The 24,102-nt window shown below is 37.6% G+C and overlaps 1 protein-coding gene across 2 annotated transcripts in view; it reads left to right on the top strand.

The window, feature by feature from the left end:
- msraa (methionine sulfoxide reductase Aa) overlaps positions 1 to 24,102 on the top strand; it is a 72,765-nt gene that overhangs the window by 19,349 nt on the left and 29,314 nt on the right. Inside the window, exon 2 of one of the 2 annotated variants that reach the window (XM_089118820.1) lies at positions 22,024 to 22,092. The exons of the other annotated variant lie outside the window; for it this stretch is intronic. Coding sequence (XP_088974946.1) covers positions 22,024 to 22,092 — 69 coding nt within the window. The remainder of the gene's footprint in view (positions 1 to 22,023; positions 22,093 to 24,102) is intronic. 2 annotated transcript variants of the gene reach the window in all.

Raw genomic sequence — 24,102 nt, forward strand, 5'->3', positions numbered from 1 at the left:
TTTAGAGGCTTTTGCATCTGAACTCTTCATATATATATATATAAAATAATTATACACAGTGCACCCACATATATTATGTAAACACAAACTTTTATTTTGGATGCGATTAATCGTTTGACAGGCCTAGTTTATATATATAAAGGTATTTAAAAGCTGAATATTTAGATCAAAGCCACCAAATATAATCCCTCTCATAGTCAATCCCTTGCATAATGATTAAATAATCAGCATTCATTCCACACCAGCCGTAGTGATATTATTTATATGTGTTTGTTTACATCCCCGGGCTGGCTTGCTAGAGAACAGTCTGTTTACTTCTAATAAGCTTTCTGCGGTCATTCAACGCAGGCCTGGCTGTCCCTGGAGGTCCTGTCCCAAATCAGGCCCCCTGACCGGGAGAAGGATGCATGCAGGGCTGACACATGAGTGGTTGGCACATGCCAGGCTTCCTGCTGGGAATACCATCCCTCCCAGCACACAGCTCTCACGCCCTCATCATCCACTCACCCTCCTCCTCCTCCCCTGTGCAGGCTTTTGTTGAGGAATTTTCTATTTCCTATAAAATAGTTGCCAGCTAATGGATTTTTCCTTTATTCATTGGACGTGGTGAGCGATGACTCTCTCGGCACTTCTTAAAGGTGATTTACAATTAAAGAGACTTGGGCTATTTTCTAATGATTCTTTAGCTGAGTGGGTTTTATTGCACTATAAGCTGTGTTATTAACAAACTGCCGCTTCGGCCCGTCCCTTTGGGACATGCTGAAATGCTTTGTCCTTTTCTCTGCTAGTGAATAAGGTCTTTCTCTCAGTTTGAGGCAGTCCAAAGCTTTTACAGTGTCACGAGAAAGGATCCTGAATAGCGCACATTCCCGCATATACAGCCGGCAAACACACTTGTGCCTATTTAGTGGAAAGCGTTCCTGCACAAATGCATGCTATGAAAAGAAACTCTTCGTATTAATCTAGGCATAAATAAATAGGCACATTTCTGTATTCTGTTGCTTTCCCCTTTCTTTCTCTGAATGCATGACATTGCTCATTGTTAGCTTGTCTTATGAAGTCATTTTTTTATGCAGGCGGGTCAGTGACATTATTATTATTATTATTTGTATTATACATTTTATTAATAGGCACCTTAGATGACACTCAATGACACCATACAAACACAATAAAACATTGAACTAGTCTTAAGGCGAGATTTATTTTTATGACATATATTTGTCCACGTGCATTATTTATTTCCTTTTAAAATAATGTGATGAATTCATGACATGTATCATGTTGTTCAATAAAACCTTTTTAGTTTGAATTAATTTTTAGTACATTCAAATAATAAATATTATTTTATGTATTGGTATGTTAAACCCCCAAAATGTCAGGTGTGACTAAGAAAACTATTTAAAATGGTGTTTTAATAATAAAAAAAATTCTAAATAATATATTGTGGCATTTTCATATAAACAAATTTTATAAATATCAGTAGTTTTACATTCTCAAATATCAGGGTGGCGCATCTGCAAATGTTATTTTTTAATAAAATAAGAATATATGTGCAGATGTGTCAAAGTGAACAAATGGCTGAAAACTAGCATTTACTGGTCTAATGTTATTGTGAATTTTCTGTTAAATTGTGGGCAAAAAAAATTTGACCAAAAAATTGGGATAATATATCATGTCTAATAAACAAATAATATTATTACTATTATTATGATCATCATTTTGATGAGTTTTGTGATCATATATGAGTATAATGATGATAATAATAGTAAGAACAACAATTATTATTATTTCTAAATGAAAATATTTTCAAAAATAAGAAATATTAGTGTTGTAATATTTCACTCTAAAATAACAAATTGAGTTTTGATTTGACATTTCACTTCTCATTATCCTCTAAGATCATGAAAAGAATATAAAAGAATACAGTGCCACACTTCACTCTGACAAACACAGCGCTTATACTTATTTCAGTCAATCACAGCCTTTGTGTTTAGATGAACGCACTAACCCATATCTCGATTTCGTTTTTTTTTTTTAAATATATATATTTATACAGCCCTACTGGAGCCCATTAATAGCGTCTAGCAGCGCTTATGATTTCATTAGCTATCACTTACAGGCAACACGTAATATAATATTTATAGAAATTTACGTATCATTCCAAGATGTAGTATTTTTTTCCAGCTAGTGTTGAGCTGAAACAGTAGCAGCTGTACTACTGACATGTTATATAATAAAATAAAATAATAATTTTATTTGTATGGCAAACCGGCTAGGTAAAATGCCTTTTTACGAAACCCTGAGTCTGTATATGACCGAGTGTCTGTATCAGGCGTCAGATGCCCCTTCTTTATTAAATGGATGCAATTCACAGTGTAACACAAGAATCTAAAGTGTTCTGAAAGTGTTATGGATCGATTTTTCTCTTTCGAATGCTGTTTTCGCAGACAGAGCTGCATATAAGGCTTTCCACGAGTCCACCCATGTTCTTTTTTTCTTTGGATTATACCAACAAGCATATTTCCTCAATTGAGTGGATGCAATCTCAGTCTTTTACCTCGCCATCATCTCCGTCCATATGTTCGACTGCAATCAACCGCTGGACTTTTCAAAAGACCATCGGATCTCATTCTTGAGGTGGTGGACGTCTGGGAACCTATTGACCAGCTTAATGGCAGTGCATTAAAAGCATCCTGGATGACATGGCCTCTCCAACACACAAGTGCCTTGTCTCCCCTTTAAGCCCTGTAATGGATAAGAGCTTGGCCAGAGTCTCATGTCAGCAATATGATTGCCTACTATTTCCTCCTTGCATAAAGATTCACCTCCAGACAAAGTGCTTTTAAAAGTCCATATCGGCCGAACCTTCTCAGTGCCTCACGGTGATGCAAAACATTGGAGGAATCCTATCTGTGCCGTCCATTTTTGCATGACAGCAGATAGTTAAGGGCCAGATACAGTGTGTTGTCGCTGTTTTCATCCCATGCGTAGGTTTGTCGGCTTGTTTTGCCTTTTTTTTTGTCTGATTATGATGTGTTGGCAGCGCTGCAGACAGGCAGTCGGCATAATCAGCTGAAACAATGGGCCGTAATAGCTGAGAGCGTAGCCGCTCCTCTCATCAGCTCTCATTATACACACAGACGCTGTGTCGCTATCGCCAGACGACACAGGCGTGGATCAAAGCACTTGCCTGATCGCAGAGAGCTATCGAACAAGCCGTGTTTTGCGGCGTACGAGGACGTCATGCTCTGAAAGTTTATTGCGGTATCAGCAGCACTTGTGGTCTGTTTTGATGGTCCAAGATGAGAGTGTCTGGTTGACCGATGATGTAGTCTCTATCCCCTATATGACTGGACCATGCATAAGAGCCATGTGAAATGCTGGAATCCATATCTCATTTCTTCCATAAAGTATGTGTCGGGAACGCTAGTTAAATGTTGTTTGGAAAGCTTGAGTAATTCACCGTTTATACAAATATGTCAGTGCAAATGCATTTAGCTATTCAAGCTTGATTTTTAATAAAGGCACGCACTGCCTTTAGAAATGCCTACTGCCAGTTTCTCTTTCAGGTCAACTCTCATCATGATGAAGTAAGAGTTTGAAGAGAATGTTGCTGAACAATTTAGTATGGCTGAATAGCTCGTACCAGATGCATTTAAAGGTAGTTCTATTGCCCACTTAAGTATTTAGGTTTGCAAGTAATTCATCAAAATATTTATTGACATATTTTGTTGATGCTGGAACAACTTTCTTGTCTGCAAATTTCGGCCACATTCACACCCTATCCGATCCGAAAATTCCATAAACACGGCTTCGTCTCAAGATAATCCACATACACACGAAACCACTGAAACCGACTTAAAACAATGTAGTTTACGTGCCAGACCAGTATGTGGCACTGTTCTTTTCCCACAGAGAGAGGTAATCCATCAGCCGGAAGTTGAAGCCGCCATTGTAGCAGAACTTCACCTGCTGTTAGCATCCCATTGACTCCCATTCATTTTGGCATCACTTTTGCTGCGTTCAAGTCATCTCGTATAGATCGTAATTACGAGTTGAACGCACTTGAACGCCACCACAATGTCGTAAATACCAGTGGGGAGCTCGGGATTTTCTTTAAGCCCCGATCTGTACGAGTTGGGGGCGTGTCAGTGAGAAACGTTCATTTAACGTCTGTTGACAGTAAATTTTAATTGAATTTCAATGTTTACTCATTGACATTGTAAGGCTTTTTCTGAAATCATTGTAATATAAAAATTATACCTAATGATAGAGTTTACATTGGCTTCATAAGCTAATAAAAAACATAAAAAGAAAAACACACCTGATGCACATTCTTTGTTCTTCATTTTTTTTTATTAGCAGAGTTAACAAACCTTTGCTGTATTTTCATGTAATTCATTAAAAGAAGGTACAACGCCATTTTGCTCCGACGAAACTGACTTGAACGCACCTCACGTCGTAAACACGACTTCCCACCTCGTACGTACGAACTTCCCAGGAGGACTTAAACGCAGCATTTGATAGCAAATAATTTTACACCTGAGGCGTCCAAAGACTTAATTTGTCCATTATTTATTTCTAAAGAAACACGACAATGTATAAAACGCTCCATTACTTTGTATCTTACGTTATGGCCCCGTAGATGCCATTTTGTGAAAAATAGGATGATGATTGCGTCATCACTACGCAACTTTCTGTCGCACAATATACACTTACCGTAGAAACAGGAGGAGAAGCTCGCAGGCAATCTTTAATGGTCTATGAGGCAATCGGGGGGACATGGAGGCATAAAGTCGAGGGAGAATCCTTTTACTGTCTATAGCAACGGGACAACATATTTCAACAACTTTTTGTCTTGGCACAGCTACTAGAAGATTTACAACTGTCGTCACACTCAGTTTGAGCCTGCAAAGTCGCTCAGACATCAGACAGGAAGTGTTTCCTAAGTCCTAACCCTACCCATGACTATCCCTAAAATCAGAGGGAAATGATAGGTGCATAACCCTGTTTGTAAACCTAAACTGTAACCTTGTCCCTCAAATCTGATTGGTTGATTGAAATGCTGTTCGAGGACCAACAAAGATGTTGATCCAGGAACGTTGTGTTTGGTGAAATCATGTTCACTGGGATGAACATGGGCGTAGGAATGTATCTAAATCCATATGCAGGGTGACGAAACCATAATATAAGATATTTTTGAAGTTCACTAGCATCCGAATTACATTGCAGCTGTGCAAGGATGCAGCAGTTTCCCTCCAAAAATGTCATAATGGGTCTCATCATTTTACTGTCAGCCCTCCATTAGCCCAAAATTCTCACTTTCCTCCTCCTGTCGTTTTTGTGTGCTTTCCTAGGTCGTCATTCTGCGTTCTCATGCTGTGCCTATTTTCTTTCTTTCCTCCTCATCCTCCTTTGCTTTCAAGCCCTCTTCCATGGCTCCCCCTCCCCCTGCAATCTGTCAGTGGTTGCCATGTCTGCAGTGTCTCCTGAGTCATCAGCAGTGCTGGTGTAATGGTGTGGAACTAGCCAAGGTGAATGGTTATTACTTATTGAGCTCCTGATTGCTGTGCAGAGACTAGCACCCATTTATTAGCACTTGAACAGCATGGGTCCAGAGTAAACCGACTTTCTCCTTATCTGTTTTTGGAATGTGTTATGTTAGCAGTGAAACTGTGGTTGTACCTGGCTGTGTGTAAACATTTTAAAACATTTATAAACCTGGTGGGACTTATGGCGCAAAAAAAATAAAAAAATATATCTGACATTTTTGTAAACAGTAATTGTGTATGTGTAAGGAAAGAATCAACCTAGCTATCATTAGCCAGCTTGGCTACATAACATTTAGGCATTTGTTATATAGACCGTATTGTGAATCTACTCTTTGCAAGATGTTTATCATATGCAAATATGACCCTTAACATAAAAGGTGATGATTTCACATATTATTAGGGCACTTAAGAAAAACGTAAGTTTTTCACAATTCAGTAGTGAATATGTGGCAACACTTCTGTTAGAATTTCTTTCTTTGTCGCTCTGCTACTTGCTACGGTAATAAATGGATATCTTTAAATCCATCTTTAAATCCATGTGCAAACTCGTTCAAATGTTTCCCATACAAACCAACAAAGTCTATAATAACTGGAAAAAGATATCTGTTAGCTGTTTGCTTTTGTTTAACCTTATAAACACTTATGATATGAACATGGAAAGCAGTAGCAATTCAGGCAAAGAAGTTACTTAAAGTGAAGTCACAATTTCATGAACTGATAAATAAAATGTTCCTTGATCTTTTGACTTGTAAGCAGTGTTGTAGTCGAGACCACCTCACTCGAGTCCGAGTCGACACCGAGACCAGAGAGAGTCGAGTCCGAGTCAAGACCGAGTCCATAGAGAGTCGAGTCCGAGACCAGAGAGAGTCGAGTCCGAGTCAAGACCGAGTCCATAGAGAGTCGAGTCCGAGTCGACACCGAGACCAGAGAGAGTCGAGTCCGAGTCAAGACCGAGTCCATAGAGAGTCGAGTCCAAGTCAAGACCGAGACCAGAGAGAGTCGAGTCCGAGTCAAGACCGAGTCCATAGAGAGTCGAGTCCGAGACCAGAGAGTCGAGTCCGAGTCAAGACCGAGTCCATAGAGAGTCGAGTTGGAGTCGACACCGAGACCAGAGAGAGTCGAGTCCGAGTCAAGACCGAGTCCATAGAGAGTCGAGTCTGAGACCAGAGACGGTCGAGTCCGAGTCGAGACCGAGACCAGTGAGGGTTGATTACCTAATTTACTTTTATTTACTTAGAGAAATCCTTTTTTTTTTTGCTGAATTTACTTAGAGTTTAAAAAATATGATCAGTTTAGGGTAAAACGGCCACATAGTAGGTGATGTTAAAAGTAATTTTATTACAATTTGTCATGCGCAGTTGCGCACTAGAAAATCACTAATCACTGGGCGTGTCAATCAATTTAAAGAAATATTTTATTCACATACATTAATAATCATGAAAAATATTTTTAATTGAACTCGAGTGGACTCGGGAATAATTCTGAATCCTAAAAAAAAAAATGTTCGAGTACGAGTCAATTCCGAGTCCAAATGGACACGAGTCCATGACAAGACCAAGACCATTAAAATATGGTCTCGAGACCGAGACGAGTCCGAGTCTCGAGTACTACAACACTGCTTGTAAGAGCTACATAAATATCCTATAAGTTTCAGAACTCCAAACTTCCTCATTAGTCCAAAATCAGCTTTATTGAAAGCAAGCTTCCCAAACGGCTCATTTTGGATTTTGTCACATTATGGCGTAATAGTGTGACAAAAGCCTTCTGTCTCTGCAGGAGATCATCGCTATTAAATTTTAATTACTGTTTCCTTGTTAGCATAAGAGACTTTATTCTAAAACATTAAGAAATCTCCCAGAAACAAACATTTTAAACGGTAGTTTATTTGGCCGCAAACCAATCAAATATCACTTTATGTAATTTTTTGAAAAGGTCAAGTTAAGACGGATGCGACAGGCCAACTATTCACAGAGCATCTACCTCAAGGCAGCACAAAAGCTTGATTCTGGGGAGCACAAACTGAATGGGTTTCAAGTTGTCTTGATAGAATCTGGGAGATATATTTGGCTCCATAGATGGCTAATTGCACCAGTGCACCGAGTCCTTTCAGAGCCCTTTTCTTTGCAGCCATTGACAAAGCAGGCTCCGCAGGGCCACATTATTGTGAGGTTCCTTCTAGACAAGAGAACAACACACATATACACACACACACACACACACACCTAATATTTCACAACCCCTTAACTCAACTGATGTTGGCCACTCTCCCTTTTGTTAAGGGTGCATTTGGCCCCCCGTCCGCGCTCGGTGTTGTGGCTCTTAATGGGTTTCCCTGTGCATTGATTGGAGTCAAGTCCACAGGGAGGCCGCTAGACCACAGAGGGACCAAAGGCCAAGGCCCGAGGGAGCCGGAGGGACCCTTAACAAGAGGCACAGCAGTAACAGTCTGAACTCCTGCGGCACCATCACTGCTGCATCTCGCCTATCACTCAAGGGCTTGTCAATCAGAAACATGCAGAATAATAGCCGCTGACCGGAGTCCAGTCAGACCATGCGCCATTTGATAAATAATTTGTCATGATTGCATGAAAAATCAAATCACTCCAGACCCAACCAGAGAAATTGTGCTTTATTTAAAAGACAATTGAAGGGCAATCGAGTCTTTGAGACATTACTCATGGCCAGCAATTATTAGGCCTTTTTTGGGCCATTGCTTCAGATTTATGCCTTTCCTTCCTTTTTATGTTTTTTATTGGCCCCCAACCCAAAACTATCTTATTTTGTTATTTATTTTGTGTTGTGGTGTTTTATTTATTTATTTCATTTTTTATTTACATGTTTAATTAAAAAAATCCAATTGTTAATGTCATGTTTGCAGTTTCTTAAAACCATTTTTAATTAACTAATCTATTTGAAATATTAATAATATTAATATTTTCACTATTATCACATATTTTTCACACATATTTCTTTAAATATATTTAAATATACTATACATCTTTCTTTCTTTGCAAGGCATAAAATGATTAAATCAAATTATTTAATGTATAGCTCAAGTCAGCCTTCCTTTTTGTTGAATCCTGTGTATGTGTGTCTCTGTTTGATGAATGTTGATTTCTATTCAAGAAAGAAAAAGGAACCCAAAAATGCTTTATTTATTGTGCATTGCATTTATCAGTTTCTTGGCTTATTTTCATAATAACCGGGCATGTTCAGGGTCAGATTAATTTGTGGGAGCAATTGAGTTTAACCGCCATATGCAGTTGAAGCAGTGAGTTGTATTCACAGGCCTGTCAAAGGAAACAAACCCACAGTGCCCGTTTCTGGAGACTCATAACCTGAGAGAAAGATTATTTGGAAAAAAAAAAGCTCTTAAGCTTTTGTTGGAGTTTGGTTGAAATGACACTTTTTGGCAAAAAGAAAAAAGATTGGGGTCCCTATCGATGTAGACAGGGGTCTTCTTATGGGGGCTGGAGCTTTCAAGGTTGTGTGACTTCTCATCACATTCGATAAGCACATAATCTATTCCATGAGTTTTACTCTATATTTAACTCTATATTTTCTAAAAAGAACTTTCCTTCGGTAATATGTTTTCGAATCCTCCAGTGCATAAGTTATTGCTACTGCTTGGAAATTGTATATAGTAGGGCGATAAATCAAGCCTATACCAATAATATTCCACCAGAAATGGCAGCACTGTAGCATTAGGTTGAAGTTCAGACTTGTTTGATATTATTTCTGATAGGGTCTTACTTGTTTCCCACCATTGTTTCCTTTAACTGTTTACCTTCAAATCAGAAATCCATCCACATGAGCATACGAAGTTAATATGTTGTGGAGCTTGTATCTCGTTCTGTTCTTATTGGTAAGTTTATCCTTTTCTGGTAATATGAATTTTATTTTGCTTTTATTTATTTTTATCACACAGCTCTCTGAAATACTGGATTCTTATTGGTCAGTCACTGCATTCTGCGGTCAGAAGGTGCATTCACGCATTAGCGTAATTACGAGATTCCGACGTAAAAAGCGTCCTCGTAGAACTTTCAAATACAACTTGTAAACTTGAAATTTTCTGAGAGCTTCGACTTATACCTCATGACCATGTTGATATAGTTGCATTGCATAATTCGGAGTCCGAGAAAGGCTCTGAGTAGAATGTCACGGGTTGTCATCTCGTAATTATGGTACTTGCATGTATGTAATCGTTGAAAGATATTGCCTAATATTTGCCATCGTCTGTGGCAACGCTATATGTCAGATCACTCATCTGGCTGAAACTGCTATTTTCAAATTACAACGTGTGGTCACGTTAGCAAAATCTAGCTATATTATTCCCTTATATTACATTCAAGGAGTTCTATCATTGATCCAGAATATTATAGAAAGTTATGACTGGGGCCAGTGAGCAACCATCATGAACACCCTAGCAACTGCACATGTGAACAAATGTGTCCTTGCAAAAGCTCCATCATGCTCAATCTCGGTTCTAATAATCTTAGGCCTGTCAGTGGAGATCAATCTAGCATTTGTATTCTGAATTAAGACAAGCCCTGATGACTCTCCTGAGTGCTGGGTTCCTGCTCAAATGTTTTGTGGTGTTTGACCACATTCTCATTTCCTATCATGGCCCCTGCTGAGGAATCAATGTATCACAATCCCACAGAGCCTCATCTGTTTAGATGCTTGACAAATTGACAAATTGGCCATCCTGATGATGTATTTTAATGGCTGATTCAGTCCCCATCTAACAATCCACTCTTCTCGTCATTCCAGGATATTCTCAGATTCGAAATTAGCTGTTGGGCCAATACATTTATCTATAGAGTGAGCGCCTGTGTTGAATCTGGAATGTGACATTAAATAAATCAGCATGAGAATGTTTTTAATTGTTGTCACTCTGCATGTGAAAGGACAGTTGTGGCTCTATACATCGTTTGTCATTTCCATTATCAGTCCATTATTTTGTCCCTCTGGCAATGGATCCTTTTAATTCACTTTTCCACTTTGCAAAAGTTATTCTACAATTTTTCATTTAAACAAATCTCTGTAGTTTTCTAGTACATCGGAATTTTTGTGTTGAATCATTGATAGGTTAAAATATGTTTTTGTTCACAGATGTAACACAAATTGTTTGGTCACACTTTAAAATAATTAGCGTTAGTTAACACATTTAACTAATTAACTAACTAACAATGACCAATACGTTTGCTACAGTATTTATTAATATTTGTTAACAGAAATACAACACTTCATTGTTAGCTCGGGTCCATTAAATAATATTAACAGATGCTTTTGTTTTTAATGAAAGTTAAATGAACATTAATTTTGATTAATTAATGCTTTAGAAGTATTTTTTAATATGTAATTATCTAATGTTATCAAATGTAACCTTATTTTAAAGTGTAACCTTGTTTTTTGCACTTCCTTTTTTTTGGATTTTTTAATGGATGGTGACATATTATATTAATTATGCAAAAAAAATTAAAATTCTGTTGTGATAGAGAGTTCTATATAGAGCAATATTTCCCAACATTTTCTTTCCCTGAAAATTTCCATTGCACTTTTTTATTTGTATTATTGGACCCTATAAACCCTATTATTGGACATAATGCGTTGTTAAAACAGTGGAACATATGTGCGCACATACCGCATTGTGTGTGTACAAGGGCACAAGTGCAAGAACTGAAGGTGACTATTTTTCCAGAAGGGCCTTTTTAATCAAAAACAAGTAATTAACTTCCTACAGCAAACCACTTTGAAGCTCTGTTCATAGAATAGAACCAAAAGATATAAGATAAGATCCAAAACAGAGGGAAACAAGTGATAAGGGACTACTTAATTCAAAACCTATTGCTGTTAAAAGTGTAAATACTAACTGTATATCAAGAGTCTTGACAGAACATGCAGATGAACCCTTCAAAATCTGTTTAAAAATGTGCACTCTAAAATATACTGGGTTGTTTTATCCCAATTTTGGGCCAAATATGGACAAACTCAAACACTGGGTTAAAAATGTAATTTAAAAATGTAACCCAATGGCTGGGTTAGTCTATATTTGACCCAAAATTGGGTTAAAACAACCCAATATTTTTTAGAGTGTGTATGAATGAAAAGGCTCAACCTACAAGGAAGAATTGAACTGGAAGAGGATCGAGTGGCTGCCATATTTAAACATGAGCGAATGAAAGCCTCCTGTGCCATCACAAGGAGAATTTCCAATGCTTTTTGAAGTACCCCAGGAATGTTTCTAAGTTTGTCAGCTCACATCTCGTTCCTGTTTCTTCTTGAGACGCTTTATGAATGGCCTCGGTGCTAATCTGTTTACAGAGGCCCGGCTGAAGAAGAAGCGTAGCCAAGCTAATTTCACCTCATTTCTCTTAGCGTTTACCTGCTGTTTGTGTTTGCCACTCTCAAGTCTCCGGCGTAGCACTCAGATCGTAATGGCTGTTCCCTGCATCAAGGCGCTCTCACTCCGCTAAGATAATTGCTATTATGGCTCACAATAGCCGTAATGGTGCTAACGGTCGTTGTGAAGAAATGATGCAGCTGATGACGGCCACTGGGTCTGTTATTAAAAAGAAAGGAGGCTGCTCCAATCAGCCGCAGACCGCCATTAGCCTAGCATGCCCATTCATCAATGTCACTCTGAATAGAGGCAGTCAGGATGGGGGTGGAAGGGGATGCTGAGAGACTCTGGAAGGGGGAGGGGCGAGGCGAGGCACGCGTTACCCAAGTCGCCAGGTCTGTCGTCTGGCTGCGTGTGCACTCTGACTCCCAGGCCTCATGGGCCTGCTAATCTGTGGGCACGGAGGAAGCCATTGGAAGGGGGAGGAGAGGTGCACGGCTGAGATAGCATATCGCCTTGCACACACAGCACTCGCTATAGCCTGATCCCCTCTGCACAACCATTTCCAATCGCTTTTCACAGGCTCTCTTCACCACAGAATGGGGGAAAACAAAAGCGCTGAGAGCTGCACTGTCTGGTCCATTTTTACCTTCTCCTTTCGACACACACACACACACACGTCTCCACAAGACTGCTCTTTGAAGTTGCTTGAGCAAGCATTATTCAGTATTTCAAATCCATCCTTCATCCCAGTGCTAATTTTAGGATTTTTTTGTCACCGTTTTTGCCTTGTGAATTCATATTCATTAAATCTAGCCTATTTTACTGTGACTGTAATGGCAAATGATAATACTTAATATAAATGTCCTATTGTTTATTCTATATTCTAAATCATAATGAATACATTTTTTTTCAGGATTATTTGGTGAAAGTTTAAAAGAACAGCATTCATTTTATATAGAAATAATTTGTAACATCATAAATGTCTTTATTGACAATTTTGATCAATTTATTGCATCCTTAGCTTAAAGGGATACTCCACTTTTTTTGGAAATAGGCTCATTTTACCACTCTCCCAGAGTTAAACATTTTAGTTTTACCGTTTTCGAATGTATTCATCTGATTTTCTGATATTTAGAAGAATATCAGTAACCAGACAGTTTTTGGTCTCATTGACTTCCATATATTTTTTTCCTACTATGGAAGTCAATGAGACCAGAAACTGTCTGGTTCCTAATATTCTTCTAAATATCAGAAAATCAGCCGAATGGATTCGAAAACGGTAAAACTCGACTGTTTAACTCTGGGGTTGTTGTAAAATGAGCCTATTTCCAAAAAAAAAAAAAAGTGGAGTATCCTTTTAATGAATAAAAGCATTCATTTATTTTTACTTTTTTATTTTACTGACCTTACATATTGTGAAGAACTTAGGCCTTGTGGTTGTTTTAGTATTAATTTGTACAGAAAAAAAGACAATAATGTTTTAACTACACCATCATTCTAAATTAGCTGAGTATTTTGACTAAATAAGTTTTTTTTTTTTTTTTGCACTCGCCTAAAAGAGCATCAGTGACTGGTGGTTATGAGATGATGGAAGGCTTCTTGTCACAGACTTTGAAACATGAAAGGCAGACAAGGCTGGTTTTAAGCTTCAAAGTGTAACTGTCACAAGTCAAGCTTCTGAGCACAATAGCGATCAAAGAAAAGTGTTTTTGTGAGTTTGCAATTCATAAGGGAATGCCATTGACTTATTGCGGGCAGTCCTTTCTGGCAGGATAGTTCCACTCTTGGGGCATTGCCCAAAATGTAATCTTCCTCCTTCATTAAAGTCACTGCAGAGTAATCAATGAGTCTCAGCTCTGAAAACAGTTGTCCTGGCTCTTTTTTCTCACTGTCAGAAAAACATCACTCATGCTGAAAACCCAGTATGCACTTGAATCACTTTTTAATCCTTTCATTTAAATCAGATTAACTGATTCACTAGAATGAGTCATTCTTCCCAGTGTGCTAAACAGGAGAAAGAACCGATTCATCGAACTACTTACCGATAAATGTTGATAATTTAGTACTTTTAGTATGTTGCACCACTGGATAAAAGCTGATCGAGTAGAGAACTAATGTCAGTGGCGTACGTAGTAGGAGTAGGGCTGGCTGGGATAGATCAATGAAGACCTGAAAAAGGAAACCGAGAGCTATGAACATGGAAGTAAATGAGTGTAGCCATGCCTGCAGGATCTTTAAAGCGAGAGGGAGAGAATATTATGCTGCTAGTTTGAATTCTCAGCCAGTGGATCACTCAATTTTCTATCTATTATAGGGATAATACAGCATCTCACTGTACTGTATTCTAACAATCTGTCCAGATGAGAAGCAGAGTCAGTCGACACTAGCCCTAAAAAGATCATTCCTTATATCCTAGAATCAGATCCCAGATTGATTCCTGTATCGTGATGGATTTTGCGCCATGCTTCAGATCATGGAGGGTTTGAAAGATGCTATTTAAAATAATTGAGCCCCTGTTGGATTACGCTTCTTTAGAATATATTCATTTGAAGTTTGAAAAAGTGTTTGCTTCACAAAAAAGGGAAATTGGGAGCTGCTTAAACAGAAAAAAATATACAGACAGAAAGATAAGACAGGACGGATGGACAGACGGACTGATAGATAGCACTCAAAAAATGACTCTTTGAATGAACATAAGAAAATCATGGAAAGGTTTTGCTTATTATTTCAGCATTGTGCAATTCTGTAATTCCAATTTAATGTACTTACGTTGGGTCAACTTAATGTATTACAGTTTTTCTCAATTGCTTTGGCTCAGTTCTCAAATGTTTTTTTTATTTCCCAAAACATTAAGTTCAGATCTCTGAACAATTCGCTTCTTTTTCACATCAGATTGTAATTTCTTATTGATTTGAGCAAATTGCAATTGCTTTGGCACATGTGTGCAAAGAGTACATACAACTGTCTGCAGTTTGGACAACAAATAATTGTATATGGCTTGTTGATCAAAACTGATGACTCGATTCTCACTTACACTGTCAAACACTTCAGAACTTCTCAGACATTTTTTATTGTGTAAGCCATAACATTCAAAACGATCTATTCAATTATCATAATTAGTATACATGAATGTATATTCTAAAATATATCTGACATTGACATTGTTTGTAATGTTTGCTAAAATGGCACATGACTTCTAATTGCATTCGCAATCTAATTGCAAATTACCTCTAATATGAATCAACCATTTAACCATTTAACCAATCAATATTGGGAGTATATATATATATATATATATATATATATATATAGAGAGAGAGAGAGAGAGAGAGAGAGAGAGAGAGAGAGTATATATATAGAGAGAGAATATATAGAATGGAGGACATTCGCAACCCTGAACTGCACCAACATACTCATGGAAGAGCAATTGGAAGGCACGTAAGAATACGTGGTGGTGGTAGAGGAAGAAATAATCGAGGAAGAGGTGGAAATAGAAGAGTCAGAGTCTCTGATGAAATCAGAGCCACACTTGTGGATCATGTCATAAATCTGACCATTGCAGGGGATGGGTGCGGCATTCAAGGAGTTTTTTTCCACGGTGTGTGGCAATGGTAACATCAGATGTGATGTTGATGAAAATCTTTGGCCTGACCAACGTGAGCGACAAGATGTCCACCAAGAATATATATATATTTTTTTTTTTTCATGAATGTTATTTGTTGTTTGTGTATTTGTGGTAATACACAAATATGAAATGTAAAGTGAAATCGTGTTACTCTTGTCAGTTACTTTACATGTACAGTAAATACACTTATATTGTGTACACATGAAGTACAAAAATAAACACTGTAAAAATACAAATGTTCATAGAATATTTTTTTTCTACATACTATTGACTTTTCTCAACAAATATGAGATTTGTTTACAGTAAACCCTTAATTTTCATGGTTGACTGTTGTGGTGAAAAAACAACTAAACATTTTGACCAGTGTGGCTCACACAATGACAAAAATACTTTAGATTTTGGTGGCCTTGGCCAAATTATTGACAAAATAACTAGGTTTTGAAGCATGAATTAAATGTTTTGGGTGAGTAACTACATTTTGCAGACATGCTATAAAGTTTTGAAGTTCCTGCAAACAGTTGTGACATTTGCACTCACAGTTTAGAGAATGTTAAGACTGTTTCGAAAAATGTGCGAAAGCAATTGAGAAAAACTGTAAGGTTGATTCAACTAATTTACTATGGTTGGGCACAGCTTCGTTTAAGATTGTCAGTTTTAAGAAAGGCTTTATAAAGTCGTCCCCTTTTCTCATTTTCTCAAAAACACATAACATAACACTTAATTTAGACATTTATTCTCTCTTAATTCAGCCATATGCAAAGCATGCTGGTACTAACAAGCACAGGCCAGTTTCAGTAAATGCAACACAAATCATTCATGTAATCAAACACAAACAGATTAAGTAAACTTAAATTTTACATATATTTAAACAGATTGAACACAATCAAATTAAGTTTGGACAAAATGTATAGCAATTGTGTTAAGCTGATCTAAAGCAATTTCGACAAGCAGCGAAATAATTTTTTGAGTGTAGATAGATATAGATAGATGGATGGATGGATGGATGGATGGATGGAGATAGATAGGTAGGTAGGTGGATGGATGGATGGATGGATGGATGCATGGATGGATGGATAGATGGATGGATGGAGATAGATGATGGATGTAGATAGATAGATAGATAGATAGATAGATAGATAGATAGATAGATAGATAGATAGATAGATAGATAGATAGATAGATAGATAGATAGATAGATAGATAGATAGATAGATAGATACAGTAGATAGATGGATGGATGGATGGATACATAGATAGATAGATAGATAGATAGATAGATAGATAGATAGATAGATAGATAGATAGATAGATAGATAGATAGATAGATAGATAGATAGATAGATAGATAGATAGATAGACAGACAGATAGATAGATAGATAGATATTACTTTAGATAGCTTTGAAAAAGTATTTGCTTCAAGGAAAAAGGAAAATACTAGTTAAATACTAACTAGTATTTAACCAAACACAAGTATATATATATATATATATATAAATGTAAATAAATTTAATCTTTGTAACTTACAATTTACATTTTTTTAAAACTCTTGTGTTTGGTTAAATGCCGCTTAATATTTGTCTGACAGTCCAAGTTGGCTTTTCTTAAGGAGCTCTACATATTTAATAGAATATTTATAGCTATGGTGTGCGGAGCTGAAATAGAGCAGCACTAACTCGAAGAGCGCTGCGCAGGAATGGCATTGGCTGGCAGAGAGTGCAAATGCCAGCACGGATAAAGACTTTCCTGTGATTAGCCTCATTATTCAGACAGATTTTTCGGCTTTACGAAAAAGGCTCCTAGGCATTATTCATCCAAAACCCGGACAGAACAGTCTAAGAGAGCGGAAATGTTTGCTTCAGGGGTGGGACTGTCATGGCACTGTCTTCCTTATTAGACCCCATGCCCTCTACCGTTCTCCATCCTTATAAATGTTAGATTTGAACATGTCAGTGATGTTTATTCATGAAAATGGTTTTTCTTGTGAAGAATATCATTGTTAAACAAGACGTACAAGTTGTCCCTGCCCAAACTTTCGACCAGAAGGATGCTTGAGGTGCGAAGAAAATGTAACAAACAAATTCATGCCACTGCTTCTTCTCCTAGTGTTAATTATTAGATAGTGAGAATAAGATATTTTGTCTGTTTGTCAAGAACAAGGTAATTAGTGAGCACCAAAAGATGTTTTTGTCCTAATAATTTCCCTGGCTTTGATGAATAAATGATTTAAGCACGACTATATCTTGAAAAATTTATTTTGAGAGCCAATAGATGTTATTTTTTTCTTTCTTGATACATTAATGAAGCCCTGCCTCTTTCAGCCCAAGCCAAAAGAGCTTCTGATCAGTAGTGATTAATAAAATGTAAAGCACCATACATATATGAATTTCAATGATGTTGTGGGAGGGGCGAATCAAAGGACCGGGGTGGCAGGGAATACTTTGGCACATGGCACTGGATTAACCAGGGGGGTGTAGAGAAGACGCAGAGAGCGAGGGATGGATGGGTGGATGGATGGATGGAGAGAATGCTTCATAATACCCCACTCCCCTCCCCCTCGGTTGTGTCTTCCTCCCCCCATCCTCTTCGGCTGAGAGGAAAGCGTGCCACGCTTAGATTTGAGCCATTAATATTCTGTCTCGACTCATTGTCTTTGCCTGCTGACATTTACATTTAGATTGTTTATCTGACTGTGGGGGGTGTCCGACCATTAATGAATATGCTTCTGTTGTTCCAGAAAGGCGGCAATTACCGGCTCTGCGTTAAGATAATGAAAGTAGAGAGATGTGGTAGGTGGGCATTAGCCACGGCGGAGAAAAGGCCTTGGTGCGATTGCGCTTTTTTACACACTGCAGCAAGGGATGAACTGGAGGAGCACGAACGACTCTGTGCCGGTTTCCCTGTCAGATCTCTCCCGGTCTCTTGGTTAGATATAATGAGGGGTTCACGCTAAGTTTTAGGCCTCACTGTCAACTACAGTATTTTCTGTCTGCATTAGGGGGAAAAACAGCTCATTGGAAAACATTTCAGTAATATTTTAGTTGTTTATTATTAAATTCTCCATATTAGAATATATATATATATATATATATAGATTGTAATATATATTATATAAAAATAACAATTAAAAATGTTTAATCTAAGAATACATAATATTCTTAATTAAACATTTGTAATTGTTATTTGATCATTTATATAATAATGTATTTTAATTTAATTTATTTAGTTCATTGATTATTAAATTGATATAATAAATGATATATAAATATATATTATTAAAATATATAAAGCCATCTTAATTCTTGTGTACAGTAAAAATCATGCCGTAGTAATGTCTGAAGCCCCTAAAGTGACATTTGCATCATTTGTTCAGATTACAAAAGGCATAAATCATTTTAATTTTTTTCAATTAATCATATGAACCAAATATGTCTGAACGATTCATTCGTGAATCAGTTTGAATTTGAATTATTTAAAAATAAATATAAATCAAGTAATTGCATATGACAGGAAAGGTCATGTAAGTTCATAGCCATTTTTTTAATACTATCTGCCTCCAAGCACCTGTCAATCTGACACAGAGAGCTGAGTGCTTTGGATTCAACATGATGGTATGGGTTGAGATGTAAGCATACACTATATAAAATACAGCTAAGGTGAGTGCTGGCCATTAGAGAGCAGGAGCGGGATGAGAGGGTAATAGAGAGCTCTGTAGCTCAGCGAGGCTGTAAGTTACAACTAGTCTAGTTTTGACATAAATGGACACTTAAGTTACAAGTATGGACATTTGCGCAGGCTGATCTTAACTCAACCTCAACTCAAACTCAACCTGCTTGCAATCACATCATTCTCTATTAGCCACATGCAGCTGATTGGTTCCTGCTGTATCAGTAGACAATGTGCTCACATGCTCAACCTTCAAATACTTGGTTAGCATTTGCGCGCTTTTAGAAACCCTCCCCCTTCCCCAGCTCCACCTGTATACTGTAGATCTGCTACGGGTAATTCATGTGCGCTATATTGTACAGCATTACAGTGGCAGCAGCGTAGCAGATCTATTCAGCCATGACCAAATATATCAATATTGTTATACCCATTACCATGCCAAGCATTCTGAGAGTTGTCTTGACAGAACTTCTGTTCACAATGCTTTAAGGGATTTTTTTAAATGAGCATTTTTATATTTCTCCATTTTTTTTATTCTTTTCACCTTTTCACAACGCTTCATGGGATTGTAGCTCTTTCCCCCAGCAAAGCCGTCCAGTACACAGGCTTGTACCTTTTATACCTGTACCTTTTTCCAATTTACGAATGGCTTGTGGCGCAACCCTACCCTGGTCACTCCACAGCCACTGACCAACCCCTCAGCTCTTGCCAGTTCTTATAGTAAGGCAAGCTACTTTTCAAAATGACGCACTGCAGATCAATAAGACTATTCCACTCTATGCCTCACACTGCAGACCAGGCCTGAGCAACATATGGTGGGTGATCTGAATGACCTGCTTTTAAGTGATTTTGAAAGCCTGTAGTATGTGTGCAGTTTCCAGATTACCTTGAGGTAAAGAACACCTAGATGACACCGCATGGATTACTGTATTTTTGTAATGCAGTGTGTGTGACAGGTCAGTTTCAAGTGTGACAAAAGAACCGAAAGCAGTATCAGCCACATTTTTTCTTTTCAATCCTTTTTCATACATTATTTGATTTGACTGGCAAAATGTAATATTATTTGAAAAATGTAATATTATAAGATAAGATAAGATATTAAATATAAAAAAGTTAAATAGCTATGTAAAAAGTGAAAATAAAATAATACTTGAGGTAATAGTATTTTAGGTCCATTTAGCAGATTTATTGTATAGCTTGCTGTTTTTAGTGTGCAGTGGAAACATGTTGTTGATTTAAAGCTCATTTTTTTATTCATTCTTTTCCATGGAAGACATAAGATGAATTTTTAAAGAATATTCTGTCTGTGTAGAAGGCTGTCAAGCTCCAAAATGACAAAGAAAGCACTATACAAGTGGTCCATACTACTTTTCAATGCATCACAACACCGGCTTAAATGATTTGGATGAATTGGACTGATTTTGCTTCTCATTTAGTCAGCCTATAGATATAGTGCAAGAGTTACATGGACCACTTTTATGGTGTTTTTGTGTCCTTTCTGATTCATTGTCATTATTTTGAAAAGAGCAACCAGGATATTTTTCTACAAAAAAATAAAAGTTACAAAATAAAGAAAGTTTTTGAAATGCCACGAGTGTGAGTGAATTGTAATAGACATTTGATTATAGTGTGAAACAATTCTTATTCTTCTAGCCGGTGTTCTCTCTTTTTATATTGATTGATATTGAATGAATAGACGACATGGAATTTTTGCTCAATGTACTGTACGCTGTAAGAGAGTGTTGAGCGGTTGAAACAGATCAGCACAGAGAGTCTGAATGTAAAAGTGATTTAATGAAGTCTGTTCTAATGCTTCTCTTCAGTCCACTTACACAGATTAGATTAGAACTGTGGCTTCCACAGAAAGCCTTTCTTTTCACTGCATTGTTCGAGTGCCATTTTAATCCTAAAATGGAAAGGTTTACTGTGCCAAAAGAAGATTTGCACTCTGTTTCACCACCAATTGGCATATATTTGTTTTAACATCATTTAACACATCCAGATTTCAGCAAGCCCCTTGTGAAACACACCACTGGCCTTACATGCTAAAACATTTTAAAGATATGACTTTGAAATGAAAGGACAAAAATGGACTGAACATTCAATTATTTAGCAATTATAATAGCCATTAATGTTTTTTTTTTCATCTATTTATTAAAGCGATAACAAATCTCCAAGGGACTTTTATTTTATTTATTTTTTTAAATAAATGTTCAACCCATGAAACATTACATTTATTCATTTGTTTAACTTTTTTTTTTTAATTATGGACTGAACATTTATTCATTAATTTATCTATTTATTTATTCGGAGCATAATTAACTTGACATTTTAAGCTCTCCCCTAGTTTTAGTGTGGCCGCGAGTGAGTTACAGTGTAGGTCCGCCATCAGTCATGGCTGTATTGGCATGCCCTGCTGCCATGGCAACATACTCATACAGTACGTGCATGTAGAAGCTCCGGCATGGCTGCGCCCAGATGTTGAACTCGGTAACCTCTATTTATTCTAATCCACGCAACGGTTTTCCATGCCTTGGCCCATCTGTATGCCTGTCACATGTTAAAACATTGTTTCACCTCCCCTTCTTTAACCTTCCCTATGTCCTTTCCCATCTTCCCGGTGCTCCTAAAGTAAAAGATAAAGGAATAAAGCCAAAACTTATGGCTTGCACTTAATGAGCTGCATAGGAATAGAGCCGCTATCCTCCTGGGAGTTTCTTCCATACAGTGAGTTGTGGTGCTTTTGCGTCGGGAAGAACACATTATGAAGTCCTGTTGACATTGTGTTGATTTATAAGGGCATTCTCTCCATTGTTTCCCCTGTGTCCTGCAGCTAAGCACGACGTGAATGGTAACAGGACAGTGCCACCGTTCCCAGAGGGATTGCAGATGGTCTTATTCGGTAAGTGATCCGAGCTGTGAGATGTGTGTGTGTGCGCGTGTGATCGCGGCATGGGGGTAGACGACCGGCGGTGGAAGGTAATTAGTCCCCTCATTCACCCCCTCATCCCCTTGAAGAAGTGCAAAACCAAAACTGCAAAAGGATGAGGAAAATATAGGGGAGGGGTGTGCCGATTAATTGCAGACTGCTGATTAGGATCTCTTTAATAAATGCATTTGTTCAGCCTCCTTTTTTTCTTTATTTAGGCCTCAAACTGTGTAATCCATCATGGCAGACAGGAATTAAATGGCTGTTTTATCACAGGGTCCTGAATACAAATAAAATAATATTCAAAGTATGTATGCGGCTTTGCAAATCACAAACCCCCCGTCGAGAGCGATGAAGGGTAACTCGGGTACCTTTGACTCTGTGAAAATGTGCCATTCTTCCTGCTAGACGCAGCACAGCGCTCACCCTCATTTACCGAACATTGACGTCCCCCATGTGAAAGCATCATCTTATAGTCTTGGCGTTCGGGTGTCCCTCTGGGCCGGCGTAATTGAGCTCCAGATTCTAGATTCTCTATCATATGCCTTATGCTCGCTTCTCTACAGCAGCTTGCAAATCAGAGAAATCTGGTCAAGCTGACAGTCGTGTGCGTTTTTTGTTTTGTTTTTTTTCAACAATTGAATTACTTTCCACCCGTGGGATGTTGCAGTAGATAACGATATACTAGTTACCCTCTAATTTATTTTTACTGTTATAGTATTATTTGGTAATAAATGCTTACAGCGGGTGTTTTATGTTTTATGGTGGTTGATATGTTTTTATTGGCCCTGAGTAAATGTGTGATGGAGGAGTCTTTAGTTTTATGGGATTGTAAATTCGTAGCTAAAATATAGAGCTTTGAATAGAAAAAATAGGACCTAATTTAACACCATTGGGAAGGTGCTAGAGGAGGCTTGTTCCCTGCAGAACAGCAAAAACACACGGCAAAGAGAATTTGGTGAGGGAAACGACTTTTTGTTTTTATGTTTTTGAAAGAAGCCTTTTATGCACACCAAAGTATTTGATCTAAAAAAACTTTTGAATGGTAATATACACTGCAGAATCTTAGTGTCTATCTAATTTGAATGGGTTTTTTTTTTTTTTTTTTTTTTGCTTTTAAATGTATCAATGGTCTTGCCCCAGAGTACCTTACGGACCTAGTCAGGCTGCATAGGCCCTCCAGAGACCTCCGTTCAGCCAGCATGATGGTCCTGGAGGTTCCTAGATCTAAACGCAGATCCAGAGGTGATCGGGCTTTTTCAGTGGCTGCTCCGACACTCTGGAACTCATTGCCTGTAGCCGTGCGGACTGCTGGTAGCTTGTCCATTTTTAAATCATTGTTGAAGACTCATTTGTTTGAATTAGCGTTCGGCACAGGGGAGCCGCCTTGATGTATGTTGTATTCTATTTCTTAGTATTTGCTATTTATTTATTCATTTACTTATTGTGTTTTAGTGTATCAGTCTGTGTTTATTGTTTTGTGTGAAGTACTTTGGTAGGCCTAGGCCTTGGAAATGTGCTATACAAATAAACATGACATTGACATTGATAGTTCACCCCCTAATTAAAATTGTGTCATTATTTAGTCACTCTTATGTCTCTTCAAACCTGTATGCTTTATATGTTTGGAAATTTTCTTTAAAGTAGGTTTTCTGTCAAAGCCGAAAAATCTTGAAAGCATCCTAAAAGTATCATAAAAGCAGTCCATATGACTCCATATGCACTAAATTCCATGTCTTTTGAAGCTGAATGATAGCTTTATTGAGGAAAGGGTAGTCATTTGGGCTACTTTTCTGTTCCTTGGTGTTTTTTTGAACAATTGATGGTGCTAGAAACCCAAAGTCATGGGTTTGGTTTTCCATGGAATGCATGAAATGTATGTGTATAGTTTGTTGAATGTATACTTTGAATGGAATTAAATGCTCAATACTATCTTTTGAATTTCTGGCAATAATAGAAATATGATGATTTGGATCAGTTTAT

Source organism: Pimephales promelas, chromosome 13 (assembly GCF_988280905.1).
Source record: "Pimephales promelas chromosome 13, fPimPro1.hap1.1, whole genome shotgun sequence".
NCBI classification, from domain to species: Eukaryota; Metazoa; Chordata; class Actinopteri; order Cypriniformes; family Leuciscidae; genus Pimephales; species Pimephales promelas.